Here is a 27919-nt window from a genome sequence, read left to right as displayed (position 1 = left end):
AGCACCCATGGAGGGTGACACAGGTTAAACAGCTCCATTGTTCTCGACAGTCACATCTATTGGAATCAAAAATCAATATATTTCGATTTTTGAGAAATATATTACAGTCTTTATTTTATTGAACTTAAACAAGTTAGAATGATTGGTGTTCTACACAGTGGCGTGACCACAGGGGAGGCAGATGGCATTACCCCCCTTCCCACAACCTTGGACGGAAATCAATTCTAGGGGGGCAAACATTGACGGCCAAGAGCACCTGCAGGGGGCAATTACCCCCTGGTTTCAAATTCCATGCAAATGAAAATACATGTCGTAAAATTTTCTTGCTCGCCTTGCTCGCAATACCTACTTTTCTTAGTCTCAAGTTCAAAAACAGAGAATGGAATAATGCCATGGAATTATTGCGCCCTATTAAATCAATATTGTTTACAGTTTGCAAGAAAGTGGATCTAAAAATGTTCTTCCTCGCTTCGCTCGCAATGCATTTTCTTCTCTGTAACGCATTGTAAATTACCAGAGAGAGAAGTAAGACTTCTCTTTATTGATTTATTCTAAAATGCATGAACAATGTTTGGAAAAGAGGGAGACTGCACATTTGAAAGACAATTTATGTATTTCTTGCTGTTGGTTTATTGTGAGATGGATGAATTGGTTGTGTAATGTATTTAAATCATATAACTTGTATATAATAAGTATTAAATAAACTTTAAATAGGTACGTACAAAATTTAGTGTCCACGCCACTCCACGTTGCATATATGTGAAACATATACCGTGCATGAAAGTTGTGTTAATGTAAAAAAGAATTATATTTGGAATGCATCTATCAAGCATTTTCTGTCTTTCATAAATAGTTTATGTGCTTGTTATTATTGTGAAATTGAACGTGTTAAGAAAATAATTTAAATAAAGCAAATGCTTTAGCACAAAGATAATAACGTCTTTGATACTACCAGTATTAATAGTAATAATAATGTTGGTCCTGGGTTCGAATCCCGGCTTGGGCTTGGATGTTTGCGAGTACCCATTCATCATTTTCATCATGCCATTACTCATCCCCATCTTCGCAAATTAGCCAAAAGTGGCACAAGAAGCGAAGTTATATAAAGCAATTCAATAATAATAATAATAATGTTACAATAACATTATTAGTAACATTATTATTATTAACATTATTTTTATTAAAATTTAATTACTATTATTATTATTGGTACGTATATCCTGTTACTTGCCCCCCCAGACAAAAATTCGTGGTTGCGCCTCTGTTTGTGAGGGAAGTGTGCTTGGCGCCGAAAGTTCAGTGGAGGGGGGCGCCTTAATGGCTGCCCGCCCCCTCCGAGAGAACGTCTTTAATCCGCCACTGCTTAGAACTACATAATTAGTTGCATTTAGTATAATTTAAGAGTTGAAGCAACAATTCTTCTTATCAGGAGGTTGGCAACGCTGTCCTAACACGCGACAACGACCGTCGAACCGCAGATAGACGTAAATACACAATTACTGTGGTCGAACCAGCTTGGTTCACTCAAAAGTTCGAAGTTGTTATCGAAACAAGCGGCGCGGTGTGTGAATTTTTGCAAGCTAACTAGGCCCATACTCAGGATTTTTTTATTATTTTAGTGGGGAAAGATTTGAAATACTGCTGGAGTATTAGATGAGACAACGACGCTATGGTAGTATTGCAGCTGGACATTGAAGAGTTGGGAAAAAAATTAAAACTCCCCATAGCCCCCCCCCCCCTTTCCCAACCAGACAAACAAGCAGCAACGCAATCGCTTACAGACCAAGGCTGTCACACAGAGTGCAATTTGGTGCTTCTTGTTTACACTCAATTCTTGGAAGTATTAGGATAGTACTGTATCGTATCGTACCCAAGGTATTGGGTAAGAAGTATAAAGTCTTAGCATAGAAGGAAGCAGAGAAAGGAATGCGGAATAAGCAATTAGGCAAACGTTAGGTGATTGCCTTGAGAGACTTGGAGTGTTGGAATTGACAGGGAGTGAGAGTAGTTGGCGAGTATTACGAGAGTGAGAGTAAGGTCTGTGAATTGTAAGGGAGAAGCGAAGTGGAGAACGATTATTGGACAATGGTGTTCTATTAGATTGATATTGACAGGGAAATCAGACAAGTGACATTTGAGAGGACAAGTGTGAGAATAATCTTCATCTATTTGTAAGGCAAGTAATATCCTTTTCTTAACCAATCCATGTCGGTTCAGTCATGGAGAGTATAAAACCCATGTCTAACCTAAGTTAATTTCTATCGCCATTCCTTTAAATGTAACCTCTTGCATTTATCACATTTAGGCCAAGCGAGAGATAACCATCTGAAAGATGAATGAGGAATAGCTACATCACCAAATACAATCTAGAGGTTCTTGGTTCGAACGCAGCATGGGAGTTGCGTTACGGTATTACGCAAATTATCATATTTTCAAATTTCCTTTACTTTTCTTTTACCAGTATCATTGAACAGCCATGGTAATTCCATATTTAGAAAATAATATATTTATAAATTAAATGATGTAGGCCTACGTATTAGCAATGATTCTTGTAATGAATTTAAATCGGGTATCGGGACGTCTGGTAGCCCCCCATCAATTGTTAAAAAAATAAGACGACCAAATATTGCAGACTGCAGACTTTCTGGGGCTGGCCTATCTCCACAAACAACCCATTCGTTTACGCAAGAGAAAAACCGAAATTCTTTCATAATCTGAAAAATTGTCAATGTTATATTTTCGTATGCATTTTTAGGATCGCATGAAAATATTTTATTGTTAGAGGGGCATGCCCCCCTTGGGTACAGGGCTGCAGTTAACATTCTAAATGCAGTGGACAGTACAAGCGATACGTGTGCCTGTTTAATTAAACACATTTTCAAAGTATTTTCTTTGTTCTCTCTTTTGGTCTGTTGATCATAACTTCCTACACCTAAGGAAAGCCACGAGTCGCCACTGAAATGAACTCGTTTGAATCCCGGTCCCACCTTCGCCAGCGTTTAAATTAATCACTGTCTCATTCAATTCCTCTCAACAATACAACGATCACCTTGAACTTCACATGTTCATATACAATTTGGTTACACAACAGGTTTCTTAATGCTTCCCGTGAAGAATATCCGGTTGGTGTGAAGGACACTTGTAAAGCTGGTGCCTTCGGTAACCAAAAAAATTCAAGTTCCACGCATAATCACAACCAGCTCCCACGTGAAACATGCAAGTACAAAGAGCAAGGGAATTGCTACATACACCTACTAATTTCCTCACTAGATGGCGTGGCTGAAGTGGTTATTCCATACAATTTCCAAATTACATATTCCGTTTGTTCTTTTTTGCTTCGTTGGATGCCGTTCGGTAGCTTATTCTTATTCTTTGTTGTTATAATTGTTTCATACTTTTCCTCGTACCTATAATGTTGACATTCAAAGAATTTCCGTAACATTCGCGGATTCAAATAATATTTTGAGGCACAAGTACGGCTCGAAATGTAAACTTTCTAAAAAGGGGACGCTTTACTTTCGTTAAGGACATGAGAGAGGGTTTCCTCATCGCTCTCCCTTCTGCGGCGGCTGCGAGCAGTGTTACCAACTTAGATCTCTCGTGCACTCGTTTGAATGTGGATTTGAGCGCTCGTCTCCCTGTCCCACCATGGTGATATCACTGGCTCCGGCACTCATAGAGCAAAGTTTTCCATATATATGCATTGTTCACGTGATATTGTTATATTGGAAGTGTCGCCCCACCCCCTCTTACCTCCACAGCTACTTCTTTTGTAGCGCCGTGGTCGATGTGAAAATAGCATATAACTGTTATCCGGGAATATTTTCGATTTCATAAGACCATCGTTGTATTATTGAGATGGGTGATACCGCCAGATCTAGACGGTTAAAACTAAGAATAGCAGCGCCCCTCCACCCACCTTGATACCTAATATTACCTTAGGAGGCACATTATCGAGCCGACGAATATCTGGCTCCTCGAAAGTCAGTTTTAACTCCATTTAAGATTATATTTAGCTCTTTATGCGAATCAAGTTTGGCAACACTGCCAGGATAGCCGTAGGAGGCAAGGAGAAATGCATTAAGCTTATGGGAGTATTATGTTATTTGTTCCCTTGCGAATATAAAGCTTCCGATGGCATAGAAAAAGATATGAACGGAAAGAAGACAGATTGAAAATGTAATTGACAGGCGGAAACAAGAAACTTTCATTTGATTAGCGATAACTTGAAGTTGAAGTTGATTTCCCATAAGGACATGGGATTCTGAAAATTCTTTTTCATCTTATTTTTCAAATATCGTGTCTCTCTTATACGCCGGTTCTTTTAGTAGGAGTGCCTATTCGGACGATATTGAAATAAATGCACAACCGGCGCGGAACTCTCACTCTTCACCTTAACATGATTTTGTCTTTTATTTTTTATTTTGTCTCTGATTACTTTCTGCAGCGACGAGATTAACGACCAATGAAAAGTTAACAAATAATAATGTTAAACTATTTACATCAGAAATATAGAGAGCAAGCCGCACGAACAATTTAGCATGAGTTTCATTTAGGATGGTCAGCACACTATATGCCCTTACTCCTGTGGAGAGTAAGCTGCGTCGACTCGACCTGTTACATGCTTACGTTACTTCCACAGGTAAATAGTTTGCATGACACAATCAAACACTAACAAAACAGTTCAGTCGAACTAAAAGACATTGAATAACTACCATTCAAAACAATGTTATGTTCTTTAACATGGACATAGGGAAAATCCGTTTTCGGGTTTTCTTCCTTTCCTGCTATATTTTATCTCTCCCTCTCTCCCCACCCACGCTGCTTTCTTCTACTTTCCCTATCTCTCTCTCTCTCTTTCTTTCTCTCTCCTCTTCCTCTCTCTCTCTATATATATATCTCTCGTCTCTCTCTCCTCTCTCTCTCTCCTCTCTCTCTCTCCTCTCTCTCTCTATCTCCCATCTCTCTCTCTCTATCTCTCCTCTCTCTCTCCTCTCTCTCCTCTCTCTCTCTCTCCTCTCCTCTCTCCCTCTCATCTCTCTCTCTCTCTCTTTCACCCACTCTCCATCGATCATTTATTACTCTCACTCACTCTGTCTGTCTCATTTGCTTTGATCTCTTTCACTCCCAATCGTTCACTTATTTATCCATTTCTGTCCTGTCCTGTGTTTTTTTCCTTGTGTGTGCTGAGAACAGGTTTGTAGCCTCAGCTTTCAGCCTAGGTAAGAATATTTAAGTTATTTCCACGTCAGTTGGTTAGTTGGTTGGTTGGTTGATTTGGAGTTTTAAGTCCTCTTTATGCACGGTAGGACTGGACATACAGTTTAAAGTGGGATCCGAACCACTATGTGCCTCCACCGGGTATCGAACCCAAGACCCCTTGATTACAAGGCGACGACGCTATTTGAACGTTAAGAACAATGGTTCTACATTAGCATACAATGTAAATTGGACGTTATCCACTGTCTAGTGCTTTTAACTATAATTATTCTACGTTTCGAGACACCACCTTGCGAAATTTCTTTTGCCGCTGGTGGGAATCGAACCTACGACACACCTAAAAATCCGTTGCTCTACCCAATTTTTGCTCCATTTATGATACTATTTAAAGTTTTTGAGGAGAGGGACAGTAGCGGCGATTGGGTTCCAAAACTGAGGGGCAAGGAAAGTTTAATTTCCATTGGTAGATAAGGTTTAGCATAGTGCAGAAGCAAAAGTTACAAATAGTGGTGTGGCGGGCAATTGCCCCCCTCGACCCCCCTAATCGCCGCCACTGGACGGGAACCATATATGAATTCTACACTGAGATGACATACCATTTTGGACTATTGCTATGAAGGCTGCTTTTTATATTTTCCTTTGTTTCCTATTTTGTTCTTTGTGTTGGACTGTTATGTTGCTCCACAGAATTCTATGTGATCCACTTCGTGCATGTTCGGTTATTTTTGACCTACCTGTTTTGCCATTGTGTTCCTCTACCATTTTATATAGAGGACGTCTCGATTCCCCTGTGTACAAACGTGGAGTTAGAGTAAGTACAGTTTAACTCACTTGACAATGGATAATGTCCAATTAACATTGCATGACAAGAAAATTTTAGTCTTCACAGAGAGTATAGTTTCCGTTCTTCAATACGTTAGTACTTATTTATCAAATGAATAAATTGGTTTTAAAAATTGAGTAAGGTAGTTTCTAATATACATTTTATTCTCTTGTCAGAGACTTGTCCTCGATTTTGTTTTAATTAAAAGGCTTATTCCCGTATTGCGTGGCCTGCGAAAATTGTCCATCTCTCTCTCTCTCTCTCTCTGTCTCACTCACTATCTTTTATTTATTTCTTTCTCTGTCGCCCACTTCCCTCTCTCTATTCATTCTCAATAATTACTTCTTTCTCTCTCTCTTTTTCTCTCTTTCTCTCTCTCTCTATCCCTTTAATTCACTATTGTTTATTTATTTTTCACCCTCTCTCAAACTTTTCTTAATTTATATCTCCGATGTTTCTCTCTCTCTCTCTTTCACTCACAACCCATAATTTTTATCTATCTCACTCACTCTGTGTCGCTCATTTAGCTTTCACTCTTTATTGTACACATTTCTCTATCTCTTTCTCTCTTTCACTCATTTTCAATCATTTATTTCTCTCTCTTTCTTTCACTACTATATTTCATTTACTTATCTATCTTACTCTCTGTCACCCATTCTCTCGCTCTCTATCACTCTATTTTCATTTCTCTCTCTCTCTCTCTCTCTCTCTCTCCCTCTCGCTGTCTTTCACTCTATCGGCCTCGCCAATGGCGCCGTGGTAGCGTCGTCGCCTTGTAACCAAGGGGTCCCGGGTTCGATACCCGCTGGAGGTACATAGTGGTTCAGATTCCACTTTAAACTGTAGGTCCAGTCCCGTTTGGCCTTACTGTGCATAAAGTGGATTTAAAACAACAACTCAATCAATCAATCTTTCACTCTATCGTTCATTTATCCCTATCTCTGCTCTCTTAATACATTTCTCTTTTACTTATTGATTTATTTATTGATTTAGTTTATCTTACTTCGCATTTTGCAGGTTTTTGCGAATCACGAAGATTTGGATAAGTGAAGTTGAATTGAATTCAATCGAATTGTTATTTTATGTCCACTGTATGTACAGATATGTGAATCTGGACTGCTAGACCTACAGTTTGAAGTAGGATATGAACCACTACACAGTGTGCCGGGACCCCTTGATCATAAGGTGACGACGTTACCACTACGCCATCATAGAGTCCCGAGTGATAATGTAAGTCATGAAGAAACACTTACAAAGAACACCCTTGCTAATGCAGGGATTCGAACCCAGGTCCCCTGGCGTAGTAGCGCGCTGCGATATATTTGACCCCTTTAGGAAAATTCCTGTAGGTGCCTAAGTGTAAGTCCTGTTCAACCGTTGGAATTTTTCTGGCTCCGCCTTGTAATCGCTCAGACCCGAAGAAACAAAAAACGTTAAATACAGCCCTGAATACATAAAAAAAAGTTAGCCACACCCTCCTCACCTTCACCATCCTATCCCTTCGCTTGCAAACTTGAGTCATCACGTTCTCCACAAATGACCTTGAAGAAGTTTCCCGCTACAGAGATACCCAATTATGAATTAAGTAAGAATCCTATCCGTAATTTTCACATACGTAGCATGTAAAGGCTTCCTTTGTAGCAACGTAACGCAAGAGACCTTGAGACGGCAGACATTTCCCGAGTTTGCATTGGTTACTGCGTGTCTACGTACCCTGCTACCAGGCAATTAATCACTGAGAACTGAGTAGCGTTTGAACATCATTTTCTCACAGTTCCAGATCCTATATAGTCTACTGCGGTGAGGAGGATTTCTGATACCGCATTGTTTCCACAGGAAGACAGAAGATGGCGCAGAAGGGAATATTTTTGATTTTGACACTTCTTCCTGCCTTAGTGCTTGGACAGTTATGTAAGTGTACATATACAATTAGTACATTATGTTGCATGTTTACCTTAGTGTTATTTGATGGATTTTCTGCTGTTACTGTTTCCTAAATATCTGTTTGTCTGAAGTTGTTAAGGTTGTATTGGTTACAAATTATCAGAAATTTATACAGCTACTACTGTATCGTTAAGGACTCCGGAGGAAAAGCAACACAGGTAAGAGATGACTTGAAATTGCATGTTTAGTAGATTGTAGTTTTTTCTTTCTTACCTCGTAATATTGGTGTAATGTTTCGGGTTCTACCAGTAACTAATAGTGTGCACTGAGGAAACGCGAAGCAAGTGTCGCTTGAGTAGATTTTTCATATATTTCTTCTTTCCTGCATGCTCTACGGAAGGTTGAAGTATTTTTTAAAAAATGAAACTACGATATCCCTTCCCGTGAAATGTTTTCGTGCGGTTACCTGGCCGAGTTACTAACTATGAAGTTCATATTCCAGACAGCTATTGTTCTTGTGGACAGGATGAACAACGAAAGTCCTTTAACAATGACTGAATAAATATGTTTAATTTCAAATTACATTCCATGGAGATGCTATTAAGTTGTACTCGTCTTCTTTCTTTAGACACAAGGACCTTTTTTTATGAATACGAGTTTAAACACGACGTTTGCAATCGGGAATCCCGTGTTCGATATCCGTTGGAGGGACATAGTTGTTCGGATCCCACTTTGAACTATAGCTTATCTGTCACAAAGTGGACTTAAAACTAGACAATTGAGGACTAAAAGTGGTAAACGTTGTAAGTGCCAAAAGCGAAAGTGTTGGGAAATCGCATCGTTCCGCATATCAGCCCGTAAGAACGTGCACACTAGTGAACTCTTTACACGCCCTTTGAACTACTTAGAGATCTACCAGCCACTTTTCACGTTTACCACATTATAAAGCATGGCACATATCACGGTTTAACGTGGAAAACGGTGTTTGAATTATTTTGGCACTTACAGCGTTTACCAATTTTAGTCTTCAGTTTGCTTCTGTTTATTCACTGTACTTTGCCTCGTCACCCAAACATCTGAAGCACCATTGGTAAAATAAGATATCGAAAATTCCTAGACAAATATTACAATGAAAGAAGGCGATTAAATTCATTTCAAGGCCTCTTATTGCAGTTCAGAAAGATATTCTAAATTTCATATGTATTCATGATATAAAACTACAATTCCTCTTGTATAGTATTGAATATTTTCTTCACAAAAGTTGTCCGAGATGAGAGACACAATCCGCAAATACGTTTGTATATTTCAGTAATTGAATTTCTAGTGGTGTATTTCGTATATTGCAATTTGCCGGTGCCTGCAGTCAGGCACGTATCCAAGGTGGGGCTTAGGGAGCTCGAGCTCCCCCCCGAAAGTGTTCAGTTTATACTAGATAAAATAAGGTTTTTGGTTCTTTGTGGTGTGAAATAAAATAAAATGAGGATAATTTAAGGAGAGAAATAATTATCGAGAAAAGACGGAGAATGTTATGTAACCCTATTATTGATAATAGCACGTATCGAAGTTGGGAATCAGGAGAATCGAGCCCCCTCCCCCAGGAAATTTTTCATTTTACATTAGATAGAATTAGGTTTTTGGCTTCTTGAATAATGTGACGATAATTTAAGGAGATAAATAATTATCGAGGCAAGACGAAGAATGTTCTATAACCTTGTTATTGTTAATAGCACGATTCCGAGATGGGAATCAGGGGATTCGACCCCCCTTCAGGAAATTTTTCAGATTACGTTAGATAAAATTAGATTATTGGTGCTTGAATAATATGATGATAATTTGAGAGTAATAATTATAGAGGCAAGACGGAGAATGTTCTATAACCTTATTATTGTTAATAGCATGTATCCAAGGTGGGGATCAGGGAGCTCGAACCGCCCCTTCAAGATTTTTTTCAGATTACGTTAGATAAAATTATAGTTTTGTCTTCTTGAATAATGTGACGATAATTTAAGGAGATACATAATTATAAAGGCAAGACGGAGAATGTTATATAACCCTGTCATTGTCAGTAGCATGTATCCAAGGTGGGGATAAGGGTGCTTGACCCCCCCCCCCCACACACACACACAAACAGGAAATTTTCAGTTACTGTGACGATAATTTAAGGAGATTCATAATTATAAAGACGGAGAATGTTCTATATAACCTTGCTGTTGATAATATTGCACGTAAACTTTTCTTGCACTTTCGGTGTTGTCGCAGCGAATATTTTGGAAGCTTCACATCAAAGGTAGCGCCACAGGTAGGACGATCCGTTGTAATTTTTAATCTCTGGTGCGAGAGGGAACATTCTGGAATAAGAGAATGAGTCGAACTACTGGCACGTTCTAGAATATAATGAGGATATAAATATGCGGCTTCAATTTACCGGTTGATCTGTACAACAGAATCGGTTAATGAGACTTCAGCATTTTCAGAGTATGGCAATTCATACAGTCGAGTAGTGATCTGCGTGTCCATTGCTTGTTTTGTAAGATCTAGTGATTCGAAAACAAAAATTGATTGATTGATTCATTTAAAATTTCTGGGTTCGTACGAAAACAAAAAGGATTGAATATCGTAAAGTAACGAAGTCTACTAGTTCGGGTCCAAATCTGAAAACATTGACGAGAGCGGAACTTCCGGAGCCTCAGTGTAGTGCAGCTAGTTCAGGTCGAGGGCCGAAGAAATCGAAGGTCTCTCTCACCCTAAAGTGAATATTTCAGCGGTTTATTAAAACAGAAATAAGCTTCACAGATCAACTGAAAATCAAAGATTTGAGTGATGACTTAGTTGTGCCTGAACAAAATTTCATGTATGCAGTCCGAGAATTTCATGGCATAAAAGAAATAATTTTGTTTAAGCCTACTGGGTTCGCACACACACAAATACTTAACTACCATGAAGGGACAGCCGAAAATTTTATGAATGTCGAGAAGAGAAAGCAAGAAGATGTTGCATATGTAGTTATTTTAACGGAAATTGCAGGCTCTACCAGGACCCGAATCAGGGCTCTGGCATACCATGCCATTGCTCTACCAACTGAGCCACCGAGTCACCCTTGACTTCAATTGAGTTTGCGCTAAAATGTATAGGCTACATAGTACATGTTCTGTGTATGTCAAATTGTAAGATGTTATTTGTTTTATTAACAAGCACAGAAAATAAAGGAGGAAGAAAGCTGAGGGCATCCCCACCGGCTGAGGAGACATTTTTCTTCGGTGGTCAACACGAGCTGCCGCTTTGAGGTGACGATAACAGTGGCCTACTAAGGGAGATTTGACACTGTGTTGCCTGAGGATTTCACAAGTCGAACGTTGGTTTGTGAGGCCTTTTGTGTCGCTACGGTGTGAAACGTTTTTGTTGATTGGTTCATTCCATACGTCATGTATCGCGTATCCCGTCGGTCTGAAATCTACGTAAGTCCTGAAGATCCAAGTCACAAGGATGGAAAATTAGGGCTTTGTTAAGGTTAGGTGCGAAGGCAGGCGAAAGCACCTTAAAGGATAATATCCAAACCTGCAGGAAGAACGCATTTTACCTAAGTCTCGAATACGAAATGATAAAAACTTCTGGTGAGTTGTGTCCGAGATAAATAATGGCGTGCTCAGGATTATCGGTAGGGAGACGGGTTACGAATACTATTTTTGGTAGTCAATTCTCATTTTGCCATCTTTTCCTGTCTTTGACGTTCCTTTTTTAAGGAATACTGGATCAAATGGGGTTATGACCCCACCAATCCTCCCTTGGGCACGTCACTAGAAATAAATAAGTAAGCATTTGATCATATTGGGAGACGAAACATTAGATGTGTTGGGAACGGAAGGGTTTTCAGAGGCCTGAATATGAACAATTTAGTGGGTTTCGGCTTTTACAAGAGCTTCAAACATGGGAGGACAAGACACATTAATGGTATGCAGGCTCGATCCAGAGAGAAATATTCGAGAACTTTCTGCGTTCACCTCGCAGCCCACAGTTTGAATCTCGCGTTGTCGAGGGGATTGTGTCCATCCTGTGCATGTGGCTTCGTAAAAATACTCAGACACCACAGATGTGTTGATGCCTGATGAGAAGAAATGGACAAACACACACACTCAGATGGTTCTGGCACACAATGTTAATGCATTGGAAACAGGGGAGTCGAGTGGTAAAAAACGTTCCGATTTCATGTTCTGATTAAAATGGCAGCCATAAACAGTGGCAACGATTTAGGGGATAGTTGCTCCCCATTTTTTTGCCTCTTAATCCTAGGCCTTGTCTACCAAGAGAAAGTAAACTTTCCTTGCACGCCCCATCCCCCGTTTTGGAACCCAATCGCCACCACAGGCATTAAACATACAAGTGTGAGGTTCTATCTATACCCCTTAAAAATAAGATGTTGAGCCCCCCCCCCCGGGAGGAATTCCTGGATACGTGCCTGCCTGCAGTTTCGAAATGCAATAGGTAACATATAATAGATTAAACATTATGAAATGTAATAGAAATAATCAGTAAACTGTCGTAAGAGTTTTTTAGGGGTCTTTAAATACTATGCAGATTCACACTTGCACATGCAGATACTGTTATACCATGTTTATGCATAGTTTGACATTTGCAATGGGGATGAAAGGGAATTCCTTCCTCTAGTTGCTGTATCCTACTCATGTTGTTAATTTTCTGTTCTTGGAAGAAATTTCTATGTATCTTTATGGTAGAAGTGAAGTTGAGTGACGTTAGCTCTCCAGACGTTGTAAACCTTTCCAGAACCTGGTCGACAGCCCTAGAGAAATTATTCAACAATTCGTTATAGGTTTGGGGAATGGAGGAAGTACACTATGCAAGTTTAAGACCATTTTAAGAACTTTTCTCTAATGCGAAGTGGCCAAATAAACTACTTCTTTGGTAGATCCGATGGGTATGAAGTCCACGTATGAGAGTTTTCGAACAAATCCATGCATGAAAATTTGACATGATATTTCTCTTGCAGCCAAGTACCTAACCATCTGCAAACATGATGACCCAAACCTGAATGAGTGCGTGTCGAGGTCTGCTGAGAAGCTTTTTCGGTCTGCAGTGGGAGGTGAGTTCACAGTATTTCCGGAAGGAATTAGACGGAAGTTTCCCCCACACATTACACACCAATCTCTGCCAGAGATCTACATCTCTGTAATCCCTCGTGACTATACAGGGTGTCTATAAAAGATCTCCGGAATTTTAAACAATCATATCGCGCAAATGGTATTAGGTACTCGTAACTCAGGTTAGTTAATAACTTTGAAATCAGAAGCTCATCAAGTTTTATTCACGCCGTTTGGAGTTTATTTCAACAAAGGTTGGCAACGCTGCGCAGCGTTGGCCTTGAAGTGGCCCAGCCAAGCCCCTCAGTACAGTTCAGTGCAACGGCAACCCTCAACAGAAGGCGCAGTGTGTGATATGGCTTGCAGATGCTGGATCTGTTATTACTGTACAGCGGAACTTTCGACGCGAGTATGGTGGTGTTGCGCCTGCGAACAAAACCATTCGTCAATGGCTTAAGGCGTTTAAAGAAGCTGGAAGTGTTCTGCAACAAAAGCCGCCAGGTAGGAAAGAATTTGCACTTCATTCGTACAAAGCCCCCAACAAATCCTTGACACGACGCAGTCTTCAGTTAGAGATACCAAAATCGACTGTTCGTAAGTGGTGTACAAGAGGCTTCGTCTAACAGCTTACAAGGTACAACTTTTGCATGAAATTAAGCCTCCAGACAAGACTAAGAGATCACAGTTTGCTGTTTCTATGCTGAACAAGATTGAAGAAAATAATTATTTTCTAAACGATATTAGTTTTACCGATGAGACCACTTTTCCTGTCAGTGGTACTGTTAACCGGCACAATTGTCACATTTGGGGCTCACAGCCGCCTCATGAGTTCATTGAACATCAACGTGACTCGCCTAAGTCGAATGTTTGGTGCGGTCTTATGCATGACCGTGTTATTGGACCCTTCATTTTCGCCGAAAGAACCATCATTGGTGATGTGTACTGTGACATGCTAGAGCTCTATGTTTATCCTCAGTTGGGTGATATTGAGGCGGAAAAGGGGCCCGTCTACTATCAGCAAGATGGAGCTCCGCCCCACTTCAGCTTGCGTGTGCGAGAAGCACTCAACAATCGATTCGGCGACAGGTGGATTGGAAGGAAAGGGCCTATTCCATGGCCTACAAGAAGTCCGGACCTTACTCCCTTAGACATTTTCCTATGGGGACATGTGAGGAACATGGTTTATGCGGAGAAAATTCAAGATGTCAACCATCTAAGGCAAAGAATTATCGCTTCTGTGGCAACCATCATTCCAGACATGCTGGCCAGGACGTGGCAAGAAGTCGATTATCGTTTGGATGTGTGCCGTGCTACAAACGGGGCACACATTGACATTTACTAAATTGTAAACAAAACTTGATAACATTACCTTCAAAAATATGTATTTACATTTTCATGGGTTTGAGTTTTTAATTTAGCTTCAAAACTCCGGAGTTATTTTATAGACACCCTGTATAATATTCAAATCTCAAAAAAAAGGAGTAATCTGAGAAGGCAGCCTCAGTTCTATGTGGCATCCGCGGCCAGGGTCGTGTTTTCCTGTGTTTGTCCGTATTTGTACTGAGCGCCTCTTTGCAGCCTTAGATTTTAAATACGGTATGAAGATTTTTCTTCGCACACAACACCCACAGGTCGGTATGCAACTGGCAAAAACAGAAGTGCGCTTGGCATTGGATAGCAACAGAATTTACTTCTCAACCGAGTTTGTTGCCACTTCGAGCCACACACTTCTTAACGATTGGGGGACAGAAAGAGCCACGAAGGTAAGCGGCTAACTGGAAACGAGATCAGTGTAGTAGGAATAATTCAAATAGTATAGTGTTTGTGTGTGTGTATGTGTGCGTGCATGCGTGCGTGTTTGTGTGATGGTGATGGTAGAAGTCATTCTCATCCATGTTTTTCCTCCATTCTAGGAATGCGGGAGTTCGGCATCCCATCCACTGACCCGCTTCCTATACCAAGGATGTCGCTGGACCAAGGTCTTGGTACAGGGGGGCTCTTTCTAACCTTTACGGACACTAAAATATACGGACTAAGTGGTATAAAAGTAACAAGCATGAGGTAAGTCGCGAGTGTCACATAACATGTCTCAGTACATAAACCACAGTCTCTATCACGGTCTTGTTACAAGTGAGATGCAAATATACGAGAAGAGGTTAGCGGTTAGCTTAAACTCTACCATCCTAACTGCAAGTTAACTTCAACCCTACTCTTTACAGTCAGTACATTAACTGGAAGTTGGTAAATAACATGGCTGCCTTATTGAGTGCTAAGTGCTCCGCACTTGACAACTTCTCAGTCAGATTAAACGAGAAATGATTCACCAGAAAATAACATTGGCATGATAGAAGACGTGTTTTGTTTGGCAGGGTTTAACGAAGTCCAAGAAATTAAGCAACTTTGTTGACAGGAATTTATTTTGTTAATTACTTATCATGTGTTTTCCATTCACTGCATTGCTTTATTGTTGAAATATTTAATAATATTTATTTATGTATTGAACTTAACAGGTACATACCTAATTACAGAGCCCATATGAAGGATACATAGTGAATACAATTACATATATTTCTGTAATATAGAGATATATATTATATATATATACACACATACATAAAAATACATTTATAATTATTTTATATATATATATATATATATATATACACACACACACACACACACACACACACACACACACACACACACACACACACACACACACACACACACACACACACACACACACTATCACATCATTTCATTAGGAATTTATGTGTTGAAGTTAATATATATTTTTGTGTGTTTTGTTATTTAGCTAGCTAATCTCGATAATGAGGATTATGAAATTATCTCACAAAGAACCCTCATGTACAGGCCGAGACTAGAACACGAACATTCCGGTGGCAATTAGTTCTTATTTTCCCCACCAGACTGTGCTGCGTTCCTAATTCAATTTGAAACTTCACAAAGAGATGGCGCGCTCACCGATTTCCATGCTTCAGCATTGTCAACTCGCTATTGTTCAGTGCGATGTTGCGATTAGATAACTCTCTTTCAGTACCTTCCTCAACTTCAGTGTGCTGTGAAAGCGTGAAGGTAAATTTTCCATTATCTGCTTCTGTGGTGTTCTATTTATATACTGCGGTCCCGCGGACGTCACGACTGTGTTTGAGGGTTAAAATCACCGATGATTTATTCAATATTACAATCAATAGACAAAAGAGTATTGCAGATTTTTTTATTTGAGGCATATACTGAATAGAGGGACCTGTGGTTTTGAAGAATGAATGTTAAACAATAACTAAGGACTAAATTCACGTTGATCAGCTGTGTGTAAATACTCAGTTAAGATATATTTTGGATTGGGGTATTTGTTTTGCTTATACTCACAATATGAACAAAATATTTTTTGAGGAAGTTAAAAAATAATGTTTCGCTCTCAAAACTACGTAATTGTGTTCAGTGAATAACAAAGTATAAGATTAAATTCACATCATTTAAAATATGTCTTCATATATTTATATTCCTTTTTTCATAGAGGTCCTGTGGACCGCACGACTGTGTTAGTGCCCAAAATGCTCACATTTGTGGTTAAGGATTAAAAAACATGTTCGTTAAGATTTTTTTGAGGAATGATGATTGTTTCCAAGTAGAATATAGTTAACAGAAAAATTAACTGAAGGTCAAAAGTTTCCGCTTCTTCTTCCCTAGGAACGTCCCAGACGAATATATCTTGGAGGCAACGGGAACTGTAGATGTGTTAAGTATCGTCGGGGACTATGACATAAAAGGAAGGATACTGCTGCTGCCCATCACCGGCAATGGTTTCTCAAACATCACCTATGGTTAGTACAAACAGGTAGCGAACATGAAATTACTTTAAAAATTGTCTTCGTCAGTTTCACAACTATTGTTTAGTACTAACAGTTTGGTCACTGGATATTTTCGTAAAATTTCCATAGCAAATGTTGTTAAAATGTTATTATGGTGAAAAGGTTATTTCTTCTTCACTACTTCTACTTCAAGGTGTTAAGTTCCTTGGGGCATAGTGATACTTCCACTAGCGTTGAATTACCTCCTTCAAAGGTATTGTTGACGGCCAATGAGACATTTCTGGTGGGGGTACGCTACAGTAGAGCCGACAGATAATGAGCAAATTGTAAAACAGTCAATCAGTAAAAGGGGAAAATCGTAAACGAAAGGCTATGTGATAAGTAATATCAGTTATTTAGTCTTCCGGTGGTGAGAAAACTTCAGGATAGAAGTTAAACTAGAAATCTTCAAACTTTATACATAACCGCTGTGACTACTTACACATGTAAAAACCGTTAAGTATTAACACTTGATTTCTTTTCATTTCCTACAGAGAACAGCGACATTACTCTACGTGTCAAAGGTGAACCTATTCAAAAGAAAGGAAAAACGTACATGAAGGTCACAAATGTGAAACTTACTGTGGAGCCAAGATCCGGTGCAGTTCAATTGGATAACTTGTTCAATGGCAACAGGCAGCTAGGTAATTAAAAAAAAAATCTCTATTTTTCTATTAAGTTGATTGGTACGTGGAATTTAACATTGTCTCTTTTTACATAATTGTATTCAGTCATTTCCTCATTTGCTAACCTCTTCTGACCCTGCGTGTTGTACACGACTTACGTACCTTAAATTCGTACAAGGGCAGTGTCGTTTTGGTGACACTTTCAGATGAGTTTGCATAAAAGTTTCCAAACTCCAGGGAAGCATGAAACAATGTAATGAGTTCAGAGGATATTAACTGTAACAATGAACCATTTTCTCTCTCATATTGAGATATAATGACTTGTTGATACAATAATACAAGGTTGTTCTGGAAAAAGACTTTGCAGATGGCACTTATTTGTGTTTATTCTTATAATAGAAAACATTACATATATGATATATACAGAGTGTTTCCGTGTCCTTGTTCCAAACTTGCAGGGTGGATGGAGACTGAAAGATAAGGATCCTCGGTCCGGAAATGCACCATTAAAAAGTTATGAGACAAAACTCTTTCGGGGCTTCCTATCTCAGTGGAGTAAGACAAGTGAAAGATGCGGCTTGTAGATTAAACACGGACGCTACTACAGTGTACAGTAGCACTTTACAACAAAAACGTTACAGTAAATGTTCAGAATGGCCCAAAGCGTCGATGCAGGCACGATAGCATCGCAAGAATCTCTGTCGCCTCTGCTGTAATCCCCGGAGTCAATTCTAACGATATTACAAGCAGCAAGGATGGAATGCAAAGGGTGTCCCTTGGCTCAGCACCCAATAGTCCATCGTTTGAGTGAGGAGAACCCGTTGGCAAGTATCCTTGCTATATCGTCAGAACGACTTCAGAGCTGATACACCGTAGCTTCTTTCGACGCTGAGGGCCACCATTTTGAACACCTACTGTAACGTAGCGTGCTTCGATACACTGTAGTAACGTCCGTAAATCTACACGCCGCATCTTTCAGTTGCGTTATATATATCGTTTGCCCTCCCCGAAAAAAATGCTTTGTTTTCCTCTCCCTGGAAAAATTCCTGCAGACGTTCATGGATATGATGAAGGGTTTTGTGTAAAAACACATTACCATTATTGAATCAAATTCACCATTCTTCCATCCATATGTCATAATTTATACGTCACACGCTATAATGAAAAGCAGACTTACAATATTCCAAATAAAGTATTTTTCTCAAAAAACTTTGTCTAAAGAACAATTAACATTCACATTTCACACAACAATTCTCGAAATACGTATATAGGCCCAATTGAGATAATTTATACTGAATCATGCAAGATTGCATTTTAGTGGTCCTTTACAAATTGAATTTCATATTTTTTTTTTTGTTTAAGTGGTTTCCGAGATATAGATAGGTTATTAATATTGATAATTTGCAATCGTTTCAATAGAGATGTAATGCTAAGCTGTAATATGTATTTATTCAGTTCATATCAAATACTCTCTTGCCAGTGTAATTCTTAAGTGTTGACCTGAATATACACTGATGGACAAGAAAAACAGATACTTGCATTTTTTGCGATAAGGGAAAATTGTAATTCGAAGGCTAACAAAATACTGAAGAAATTATTGGAAAACCTGAACATATTCAGCAGAAAACAAATTAAAATTTATTGTTAATAAGTTAAATTAGAACAAAAACGAAAGTTACAGAAAACTACCAAAAAAAAGGAAATCTTAGCAATATTTCTTCTTAATATTATTAACTGATACTGGTGGGGCATATAAGCTGTCTAGTAGCGGGTGTTACCTCCCCTGCCATCCATTACAGCTTGTAACTGCCGTGGCATACTTCGAATAAGGTTGGCAATCACTTCTTGGTCCTATTGCTCCCATTCTTCTTGAATAGCACGTCTTAGCTCTCCGATTGTTTCTGGAACTATTGCGCGGTTTCTGATATGTCGTTTCAGTTAGTTGATCCCAGACGTGCTCTATCGGATCTAGTTCCGAACTTTGTGGTGGCCATTCTAATCGCGTAACCCCAACTTCGCTCAGGTACTCCGTGACAATATTCGCAATGTGAGGAAGCGCATTGCCATGCATAAAAACAAAGTCCGGGCCTATGAATGGTGTATATGGTACTGCATAATCTGCCAAACATTCTGTAATATACCTGCGAGCTGTCATTGCCCCATTCTCTATAAGAACCAACTCTGTACGTCCCTGGAAAGAGATACCTCCCCAGACCATGATACCACCGCTCCAAAGGGTGTTATTTCATCGAAACAACATTGTGCATAACGGTCATTAGGTCTTCTATACACATGTTCACGCCCGTCTGATGAACGTATGTTGAATTTTGACTCATCGGAAAATAAAACCTTTTCCCACTGCTCCACATTCCAATGTAAGTGTTGTGTAGCAAATTCCAGTCTTCGCTTCCGCTGATGTGCTAACAACCTGGGACCTGTAGCCGTCCGAGATGATAAACCACTTTCATTCAGTCTTCTACGAACTGTTTGTGAAGAAACCACAGCTATATGAACATTTCTCAAACGCTGTGCCACAATATTTGAAGTCGTACGACTGTCTCTTGAGACTATGATACGCATTAAACGATCTTCTTGTGCTGTTGTGCATCGTTTCTGACCAGAACCCGGTCTTGTACCACAGGAACCAGTTGCATCATACCGTCTGAGAGTTTCATGCATAGTACTTCGTGCTATATTTAGCACCCTAGCAATATGGCGCACACTACGACAATATAAGACCTTAAGGAACTACCTAACAAAAACAGTAAAAGATGCAAAAAGAAATTATATCCTTACGCAGATCTATTCCGATAAATATTCAGGCAATAACAAATTCAAGTTTTTCAGGTTCTTAACTGGAAATTATAGCAAAAACCAATCCATCGTATCTATTGAACATAATAATGAAACAATTACGGAAGATGCGAGGGTGTCGAACGTCCTCAATAACCACTTTGCTAACGTCGGCTCGTCAATATCCAACACATTCACTAACGATTTAAGGGCGAAGAAAAATGAAAGTAACAAACAAAATGAAAACGACGCTAAATATCAAGAAACCAGCTTCAGTTTTAAGCCCGTCTCAAGTGATGACGTTATGAAAATTCTTCAAAAACTTAACCTCAGAAAAGGTCCAGATTTCAATGAAATAAGTAATCGCATAATATATCTACTCGCCCCATGGATTGTCGAACCTCTCACAGATATAATTAATTCATCCTTAAAAAGCGGAATCTTTCCTAACACTTGGAAACAAGCAAGGATCACACCTATATTTAAAAGGGGGTCCCCGACGCAAGTTAATAATTATCGCCCCATATCAATAACTTCCTCATTAAGCAGGATTCTGGAAAAGGCAATAGACAAGCAATTAGAACAATACTTACATTCTAACAATCTACTGACAGACAGACAGTTTGCTTTCAGAAAAAATCGCTCGACAGAATTACTCGTGCATGAACTGTTACATAACTGGCGAAATATATTAGATCGTAAAGGAAAGCAATACATTGGCATTATTTCTCTAGACATCAGTAAAGCATTCGACAGTGTTCAACCAAATTTATTAATACAGAAATTACATCAGCAATTTAATTTCTCTGCCCTTGCATGCAACTGGATCGAAAGTTATTTATGGAATAGGAGTATCGATACAAAAGTAGGCAACTCGATTTCAAACAGTTTAAATGTATCTCTCGGTGTACCACAGGGATCTATTCTGGGTCCTAAACTGTTTAACATGTTTGTGAATGAAATCGCATACAGGGAATTTGGGTTTGAATTATATTTGTACGCAGATGACTGTCTCCTGTACTGCGCGTCAAGCAAATTAGAAAAAGTAATTGCAAATATTGAGGAAAATATGCCCGAAGTTCTTGAGTGGTATCAATCTAACATGTTGAAAGTGAACGAGTCTAAGACTCAAGTATTAATACTATCCAGTGAAAACAATAACAATACGATAATTGACAAGATTGAAATAGGAAATTCCAATATAAAACCATGTGAATCTCTAAAATATCTCGGTATGCACCTAGATAAGAGTTTATCCTTTTCACAACATGTAAAAAAAAATGTGCGCCCGCACAGCACCTAGAATCAAACAGTTTCAATTTGTCTGCAAATATGTACACCTTGCCCACAAATTAGCGTTCTACAAAGTATTTATTAGGCCGTTACTTGAATACTGTTCCTCTGTACTTTATGGTATTAATAGAAATAACACCAAGAAACTAGAGAAAATGCAAAATTGGGCTATTCGTAGCATAAGAAATACGGCACACACGACCTCACGTGCAAGCAGAGAAGAGCTCCAATTACCCACGCTGGAATCCAGACGAAAATATGCATTTCTACTAAAAAATCACCAGGCAATTAACACGCACCACCACTTATTAAAGGACAAAGTAATGATATCTAGTAATATACATTATCCCAATCTGCGATCCAACAACGCCAACAGTATCCGAGTACCAAAATGTAACAAGGCAAGATACGGATCAAAATCCCTGTCATCTCTGGCAAGTAAAGCGTGGAATCAACTGCCTGTAAATTGCAGAAAGGAGAGAAATTTGGCCAAATTTAAACAAGAGATTAGGACATTAATCTATGAATACTGACACTGTGCCTCATCTACCTCATTGCCTCCTTCATATAACGTAGCTACAAAAATGTTTATTTTATTCTATTACTTATATTTTTCAATTATATAAATTTATAATATTCCATTTTATGTATACTTATAAACAAATTCATGTAGGGCAAAAAGCTATTTTTGTAGTTTAGAATCAATGTAAAGAAAATTGTAAGCTTAATTGTAACCCTAATTTAATAATAATAATAATAATAATAATAATAATAATAATAATACATCACGAAGAGCTACTGCTTTTACTACCTCTTCACGTCTCATTTTCAAGCTAGCCAACTTACAATACACTTGCAAGAAAAACACCAGCAATGACAATGTCAATAATATCTGTTACTATAGTTACTATGAACCAAAATTCATTCCTCTCTAGACATTAAACAAAATAACATCAACATTAATTGAAAATCAATAAATTAAAGCAAAATTGCATGAAATTGATTTTGATTTGATTTGATTTTTTGAATTGATTTAGTTTATTTTACTTCGCGTTTTGTGCCTCTTGGCTAATTTGCGAAGATGGGGATGAATGATGAAATGATGAAATTGATGAATGGACATTCACAAACAACCAAGCCCGACCGGGATTCGAACCCGGGACCCTTGGCGTCGCAGGAAATTGATTTTGAGCCTACTAGGTGTTTCAAATAAGTAAATACAAGTAAATAAATAAATAACAAACAGAAAAAGTATGAAAAATGTTGAATAATGAATGTTCAATTGTCCAATACTTAACTAACTAACTCTCTAGCCTTTTAAAAGCCGAAGGTTCATAGCTGCAACAACACAGGCCTCCCATCTGTCCCCATCCTGAGCAAGATCTATATACTCTTTTCCATCCCTACCGATTTCCTTTATGTCCATCTCAACATTATCCCTCCATCTTCGTCTTGGTCTTCCTACCGGTCTCGTACCATCAGGATTCCCAACAAGAATCCTGTAAACTCTTCCTTCCTCTCCCATTCGTGCCACATGGCCTGACCACCTAAGTCTCCTTGATTTAATCATTCTAATAATATTGGACATGAATACAAATAATGTAGTTCTAAACTATGTAACCTTCTCCACTCACCTGTCTCCTCATCCCTTTTAGGTCCAAATATTTTCCTAAGGATCTTACTTTTAAATACTCTAAATTTGTTTATGAATAGAAAAGTAACATGCATTTCCTGAATTAAAGCCTACTTTTCATTTCCTCTTTAATATAATTTTCATTTGTTAATATTACTCCTAAGTATTTGAATTTGGAAACTGGTTCAAACGAGTTGTTATCAATAATTAGATTTTGATTATTACCTAACACTTGGTTTCGGCCTGTAAGCATATATTTAGTTTTCTCTTTGTTAACTTCCAAACCTCTCTTTAGCTGCTTTGAAAAATATTTTAGCATTATTCTTAATTGTATTTATATCATTCCCTGATAAGTCTACATCATCTGCATATGCTAACAGTTAAGTCACACCGTTTAATTTTAGTCCTTCGTTAGTTTCTTTCACCTTCCTAACAGCATATTCTAAGGCAAAATTAAAGAGCAATGGAGATAATGCATCTCCTTGTTTTAACCCATCATGAATTGTAAATTTGTCAGATACATTAATACCCACCCGAATTTTACTTTATGTTTCACTGGTGCATACTTTTATCATATTAACAAGCTTCTTATGTGTTCCAAACTCGACTAATATGCTATATGATTTATCTCTTCATATGCTTTTTTGACATCAATGAATAGCTAATGGACATTTTGATTATATTCCCACTTTTTCTTAAGTGTCTGTCTGATAAGAAAAAATTGATCTGTCTATGATCTGTTACGTCTATATCCACATTGATAATCACCTATAATTTCATTGGCATATGGGGTTAGTCTTGTTAAAATAATGTTAGATAATATTTTATATGTTGTTGAGAGTAGAGAAATTCCACGGTAATTATTGCAGATCATTTTATCACCTTTCTTAAACACAGGAACAATTATGGATTATTTATACTGTTGAGGGGATTTTTTCTTTATTACATATTAAAAAAATTAATTTATGAATTTTACATATTAACGAATTTCCACCATATTTAATAAACTCAGCTGTTATTAAATCAATGCCAGGTGCTTTGTTATTCTTTAGCCTTTTAATAGCATCTTTAACATGAGTCAAGTTAGGTTCTGGAACTAAAGGTTCTGCTGTGTGTACTACATTTTCTTCTGATTTATTTCCTACATGAACATTTAAGAGGTCATTAAAGTAGTTCTTCCATCTATTTAAAATATCGCTGGGATCGGCCAAAAAATCACCGTTTTTATCTTTAATCAAGTTTACTTTAGGTTGCCACCCCTTTCTAAATTCATTTACACCTTTATATATATCTCTGATATTTTTGTTTTTGCTGTTTCTTTCAATTTCGTTTTCTTACTTTTCAATAATCTCTTTTTTACTTCTAAACGTGCGGTTCTTCTCGCTTTAGTCTATTATAATTGCTTAGATTTGTATCATCAGAGTTATTTAACCACCTATGTCTAGACTGATTTCTTATTTCTTATAGATTATGACATTCGTTATCAAACCATGGCTTACTTTTTCTTGGTTTATGGTATCCTATACTTTCTTTAGCTGCTGATTCTATTGCATTACGTATGTGCTCCCAAATCTTATTTACGTCTGTTTCATTTATATTTTCATCATCATTTAAATGCTGCATTGAAAATTTTCCTGCATTAAGTTTTATAACTTTTAGATTTTGTTGCTTACGATTTATCACTGCGAGTCTTTCTCTTAATTTAGCAATTACTAAATAATGGTCACTGGTACAGTCAGTACCTCTATGTGTACGAACGTCAATTATACTAGTATGCCTTCTCTTTTCAATGAGAATATGATCTCTCTGATTATGAGTTTTACCATCTGGAGCTTTATGTTTAAAAGTGGTACTTTTCGCATTGAAATTCTTTGAGGTTGCAAAAGTAATGAATCTTATACCATTATCATTACTTAATTCATGAAGACTTTCTTTACCAATCGTGGGTTTAAATGTTTCTTCCTTACCAATCTGTGCATTACAGTTACCTAACAGAATTTTCATATCATACTGGGAAAATTTATCAAAGACCTGTTCTAACTCTGCATAAAAATCATCTTTAGTATTATCATCTTTATCTTCCGTTGGTGCATTTATGTTTATTAAAATAATTTTACCCCACCTACCCTGTAAAACTGCATATGATATCCTACCATGATAGATTCTACTGTTTTAAGAGCAGAGATAATTCTATTATTTATGAAGAAGCCTGTTCCAAAATTATGATTTTCAATACCACCATACAAAAAGAAGTATAATTTTTAGTTTTACATTTCCCTTCTCCTGGCCACCTAACTTCCTCGACAGCTACTATATCTAATGTACACCTAACTGTCTCATTAACTGTACATTGAAATGCTCCAGGCTGGTAAAGAATCAAAACATTCCAGGTGTCTAATTTAATATCCTTATTCCTAATGTAGGTCTTATCCTTAGTCCAGGGACCTCCCAAAGTAGTCCCCACCCTGAGATCCGAATTGGGGACTATTATACCTCCGGAATATTTTACCTTGGGACCATCCATGGCCTCATATTGCTGTTTCTTGACATGTCTTTTTACAGTGCAGAGTTGTCAGCTCTACGCCTATACCCCAATATGAACGGAGGACCGCACCTGTCGTTGGTCAGAGGATCCCTCGGATCTAGCCGGAAGGATCACATAGTAGTCCCCCAACCTTACCCCACTTCTGCCAATTGTGGGACGCTCATAGAGCCATGACAGGACAGCTCTTTATTCCCAACAGAGCAAAATGTTGACCATTTCACTCTGTTGGTTGACTAACTGCAGTGAACAAGCCACTGGGCGATGAGATCGTCACATCCCTACGCCGAAAACATTGATAACCTAAAAGAAATAATAGTCAAATACTTAACTGAGAGCGTAATTCCTAAGTACGTAATTCCAATTCAGATGTCAAATATTAAGGTGTCTGGTTACTTTTGTCCAGCAGTATATTTAATTTTTGTTTGTCTTCTCTTTCTCTTTAGGTGACACAATGAATAAGTTCTTGAATGAGAATTTCGTAGAAGTTATTAAGGAACTGGGTCCAACTATAAGTGAGGCTTTGAGTGCACTATTTAAGGGGCTTGGTGAAAGGATCTACAACAAAGTTCCTTACGACGAACTCTACCCATCGTCGTAGATTTCTAACAGGAAACATTCGGCTAAGAGAGACTTTCTATCGTGTCTCTTTCTCAATACTGAGTGCACATGGAATTTTCGTGCTGGTGTATTTAGTTTACGGCTTCTGCCACTGGAGCGCTGTGATCACCGTTGAGTTAACATTGCTTCTGTGGCAGAAAAATGTGTGTGCATTCTGGATATTGAACAGAATGTGTAGATGAAGGTAAACTATTAGTTTCCAGTGAACAATATATGGCACTTACATTTCAATGCCATACTTTGCCTATTTCTATTTGGGTTGATATCACTCAAGATAACAAACCTAATGTAAGGGTTTTTACATTTTAAACCAATAATAAAATATTGTTGTATGCACAACAAATAAGTGAAATATTTAAGCAAAACTAACAATTCGGTGGAGGCACATAGTGGTTCGGATCCCACTTTAAGATGTAGGTCCAGTACCGATTAGCCTTACTGTGCATAAAGTGGACTTAAAACACAAAATGAATCAATCAATCAAAACTAACAATTAATTTTCAAAAAAATATCATGCTGTTGTGCAAAAATAACAGTGATTGCATGAGTAAACTTGAAATGACCTACGCTTATGATAGTAAAACTGCTTTTTGTACTGTTGTAGTGATGACATTATACTGAAGATACAAGTCTGTATTGGTATTATGTTCTTATTTCTGTGATAAAGAATTAAAAGCATAAGAAACACAGAACGCTTTTTGTATTAAATGTGTATAACAGACAAAAAGACAAAGGTAAATTTTCAACCTTCATTTATCCTTATAACAATACGATAATCGCTTTTCACAGTGTCAAAATATTTTCATTATATTTTCAAAAACTTGTTCGTGCAACAAACATGTCTGGTACTTTCAAAACGATATCTGAATGTTATAAAGCTGACTAGCTTGTTATCAAGAAATTTATAACGATATTTTAAGAGTATCCTATTCTTGTCTAGAAATAGAAGAGTGAATTAATACATGTAACGGAACAAAGTGATCTAGTACAACTAAATAAGTGTTAATATGTACAGTCACGGACACTTCTGGGTTGTAACAATCTTATTTATTTTCAATGGAATCGTTACAACTCAGAAGTATTACTGTACGGTGATATCTAACAAAGACATTTGCTGTAAATAAGAATGTATATGCTTCCTACTTTTTGCATTAAAATAAAACGTACGCAACAGTTTTGAATTTGTTGTAGTTTGTGAGTTAAGCGTGGGAAATATTTGTGTACACAAAGAAAATTATAAGCACTAATTAATCCTCAAAATGTATAAAAATTGTAGCCTCAATTAAGTGTTTGAATGCTTCATTTATTGCATATTTACTAAAATGCATCTGATTTTATAAATATAACTAGCTGATTAGCCGGTGGTATTTGTCTCAATCTTCTATTAGACAGGAGCATAATGAATTCTAACTATAGTGTAAAATGAACTTGGAGTTGAACGGCATTGGGAGTGTCGCTATTCATCTTAGCAAACCCGAAAACTATGGATTCAACAGTAATAACGGTCGTTTTACATGTC

General features: G+C 37.9%; 1 protein-coding gene across 1 annotated transcript; it reads left to right on the top strand.

Moving 5' to 3' along the window:
- The first annotated feature begins 7678 nt into the window (after positions 1–7678).
- LOC145993850 (protein takeout-like) lies at positions 7679–27570 on the top strand. Its single transcript, XM_083129704.1, has 6 exons — positions 7679–7954; positions 12930–13022; positions 14934–15081; positions 16732–16865; positions 17387–17536; positions 26226–27570. Exons 1-6 carry the CDS (start codon positions 7891–7893, stop codon positions 26378–26380), a joined length of 744 nt encoding a protein of 247 aa, XP_082985830.1. The 5' UTR covers positions 7679–7890; the 3' UTR covers positions 26381–27570.
- Positions 27571–27919: the final 349 nt, after the last annotated feature.

The sequence above is a fragment of the Lepisma saccharinum genome, chromosome 10 (assembly GCF_977018435.1).
Source record: "Lepisma saccharinum chromosome 10, izLepSacc3.1, whole genome shotgun sequence".
NCBI lineage: Eukaryota > Metazoa > Arthropoda > Insecta > Zygentoma > Lepismatidae > Lepisma > Lepisma saccharinum.
Note: the sequence above shows the minus strand (reverse complement) of the source record. Positions and strands in the feature narration are given on the sequence as shown.

Bases quoted from the DNA above. Each gene is read 5' to 3' on its own strand.
- LOC145993850 (XM_083129704.1), top strand. From the start codon at position 7,891: ATGGCGCAGAAGGGAATATTTTTGATTTTGACACTTCTTCCTGCCTTA. The intron at 7,955-12,929 runs GTAAGTGTACAT...TTTCTCTTGCAG, and splicing joins CTTAGTGCTTGGACAGTTAT to CCAAGTACCTAACCATCTGC. The intron at 16,866-17,386 runs GTTAGTACAAAC...CATTTCCTACAG, and splicing joins TTTCTCAAACATCACCTATG to AGAACAGCGACATTACTCTA.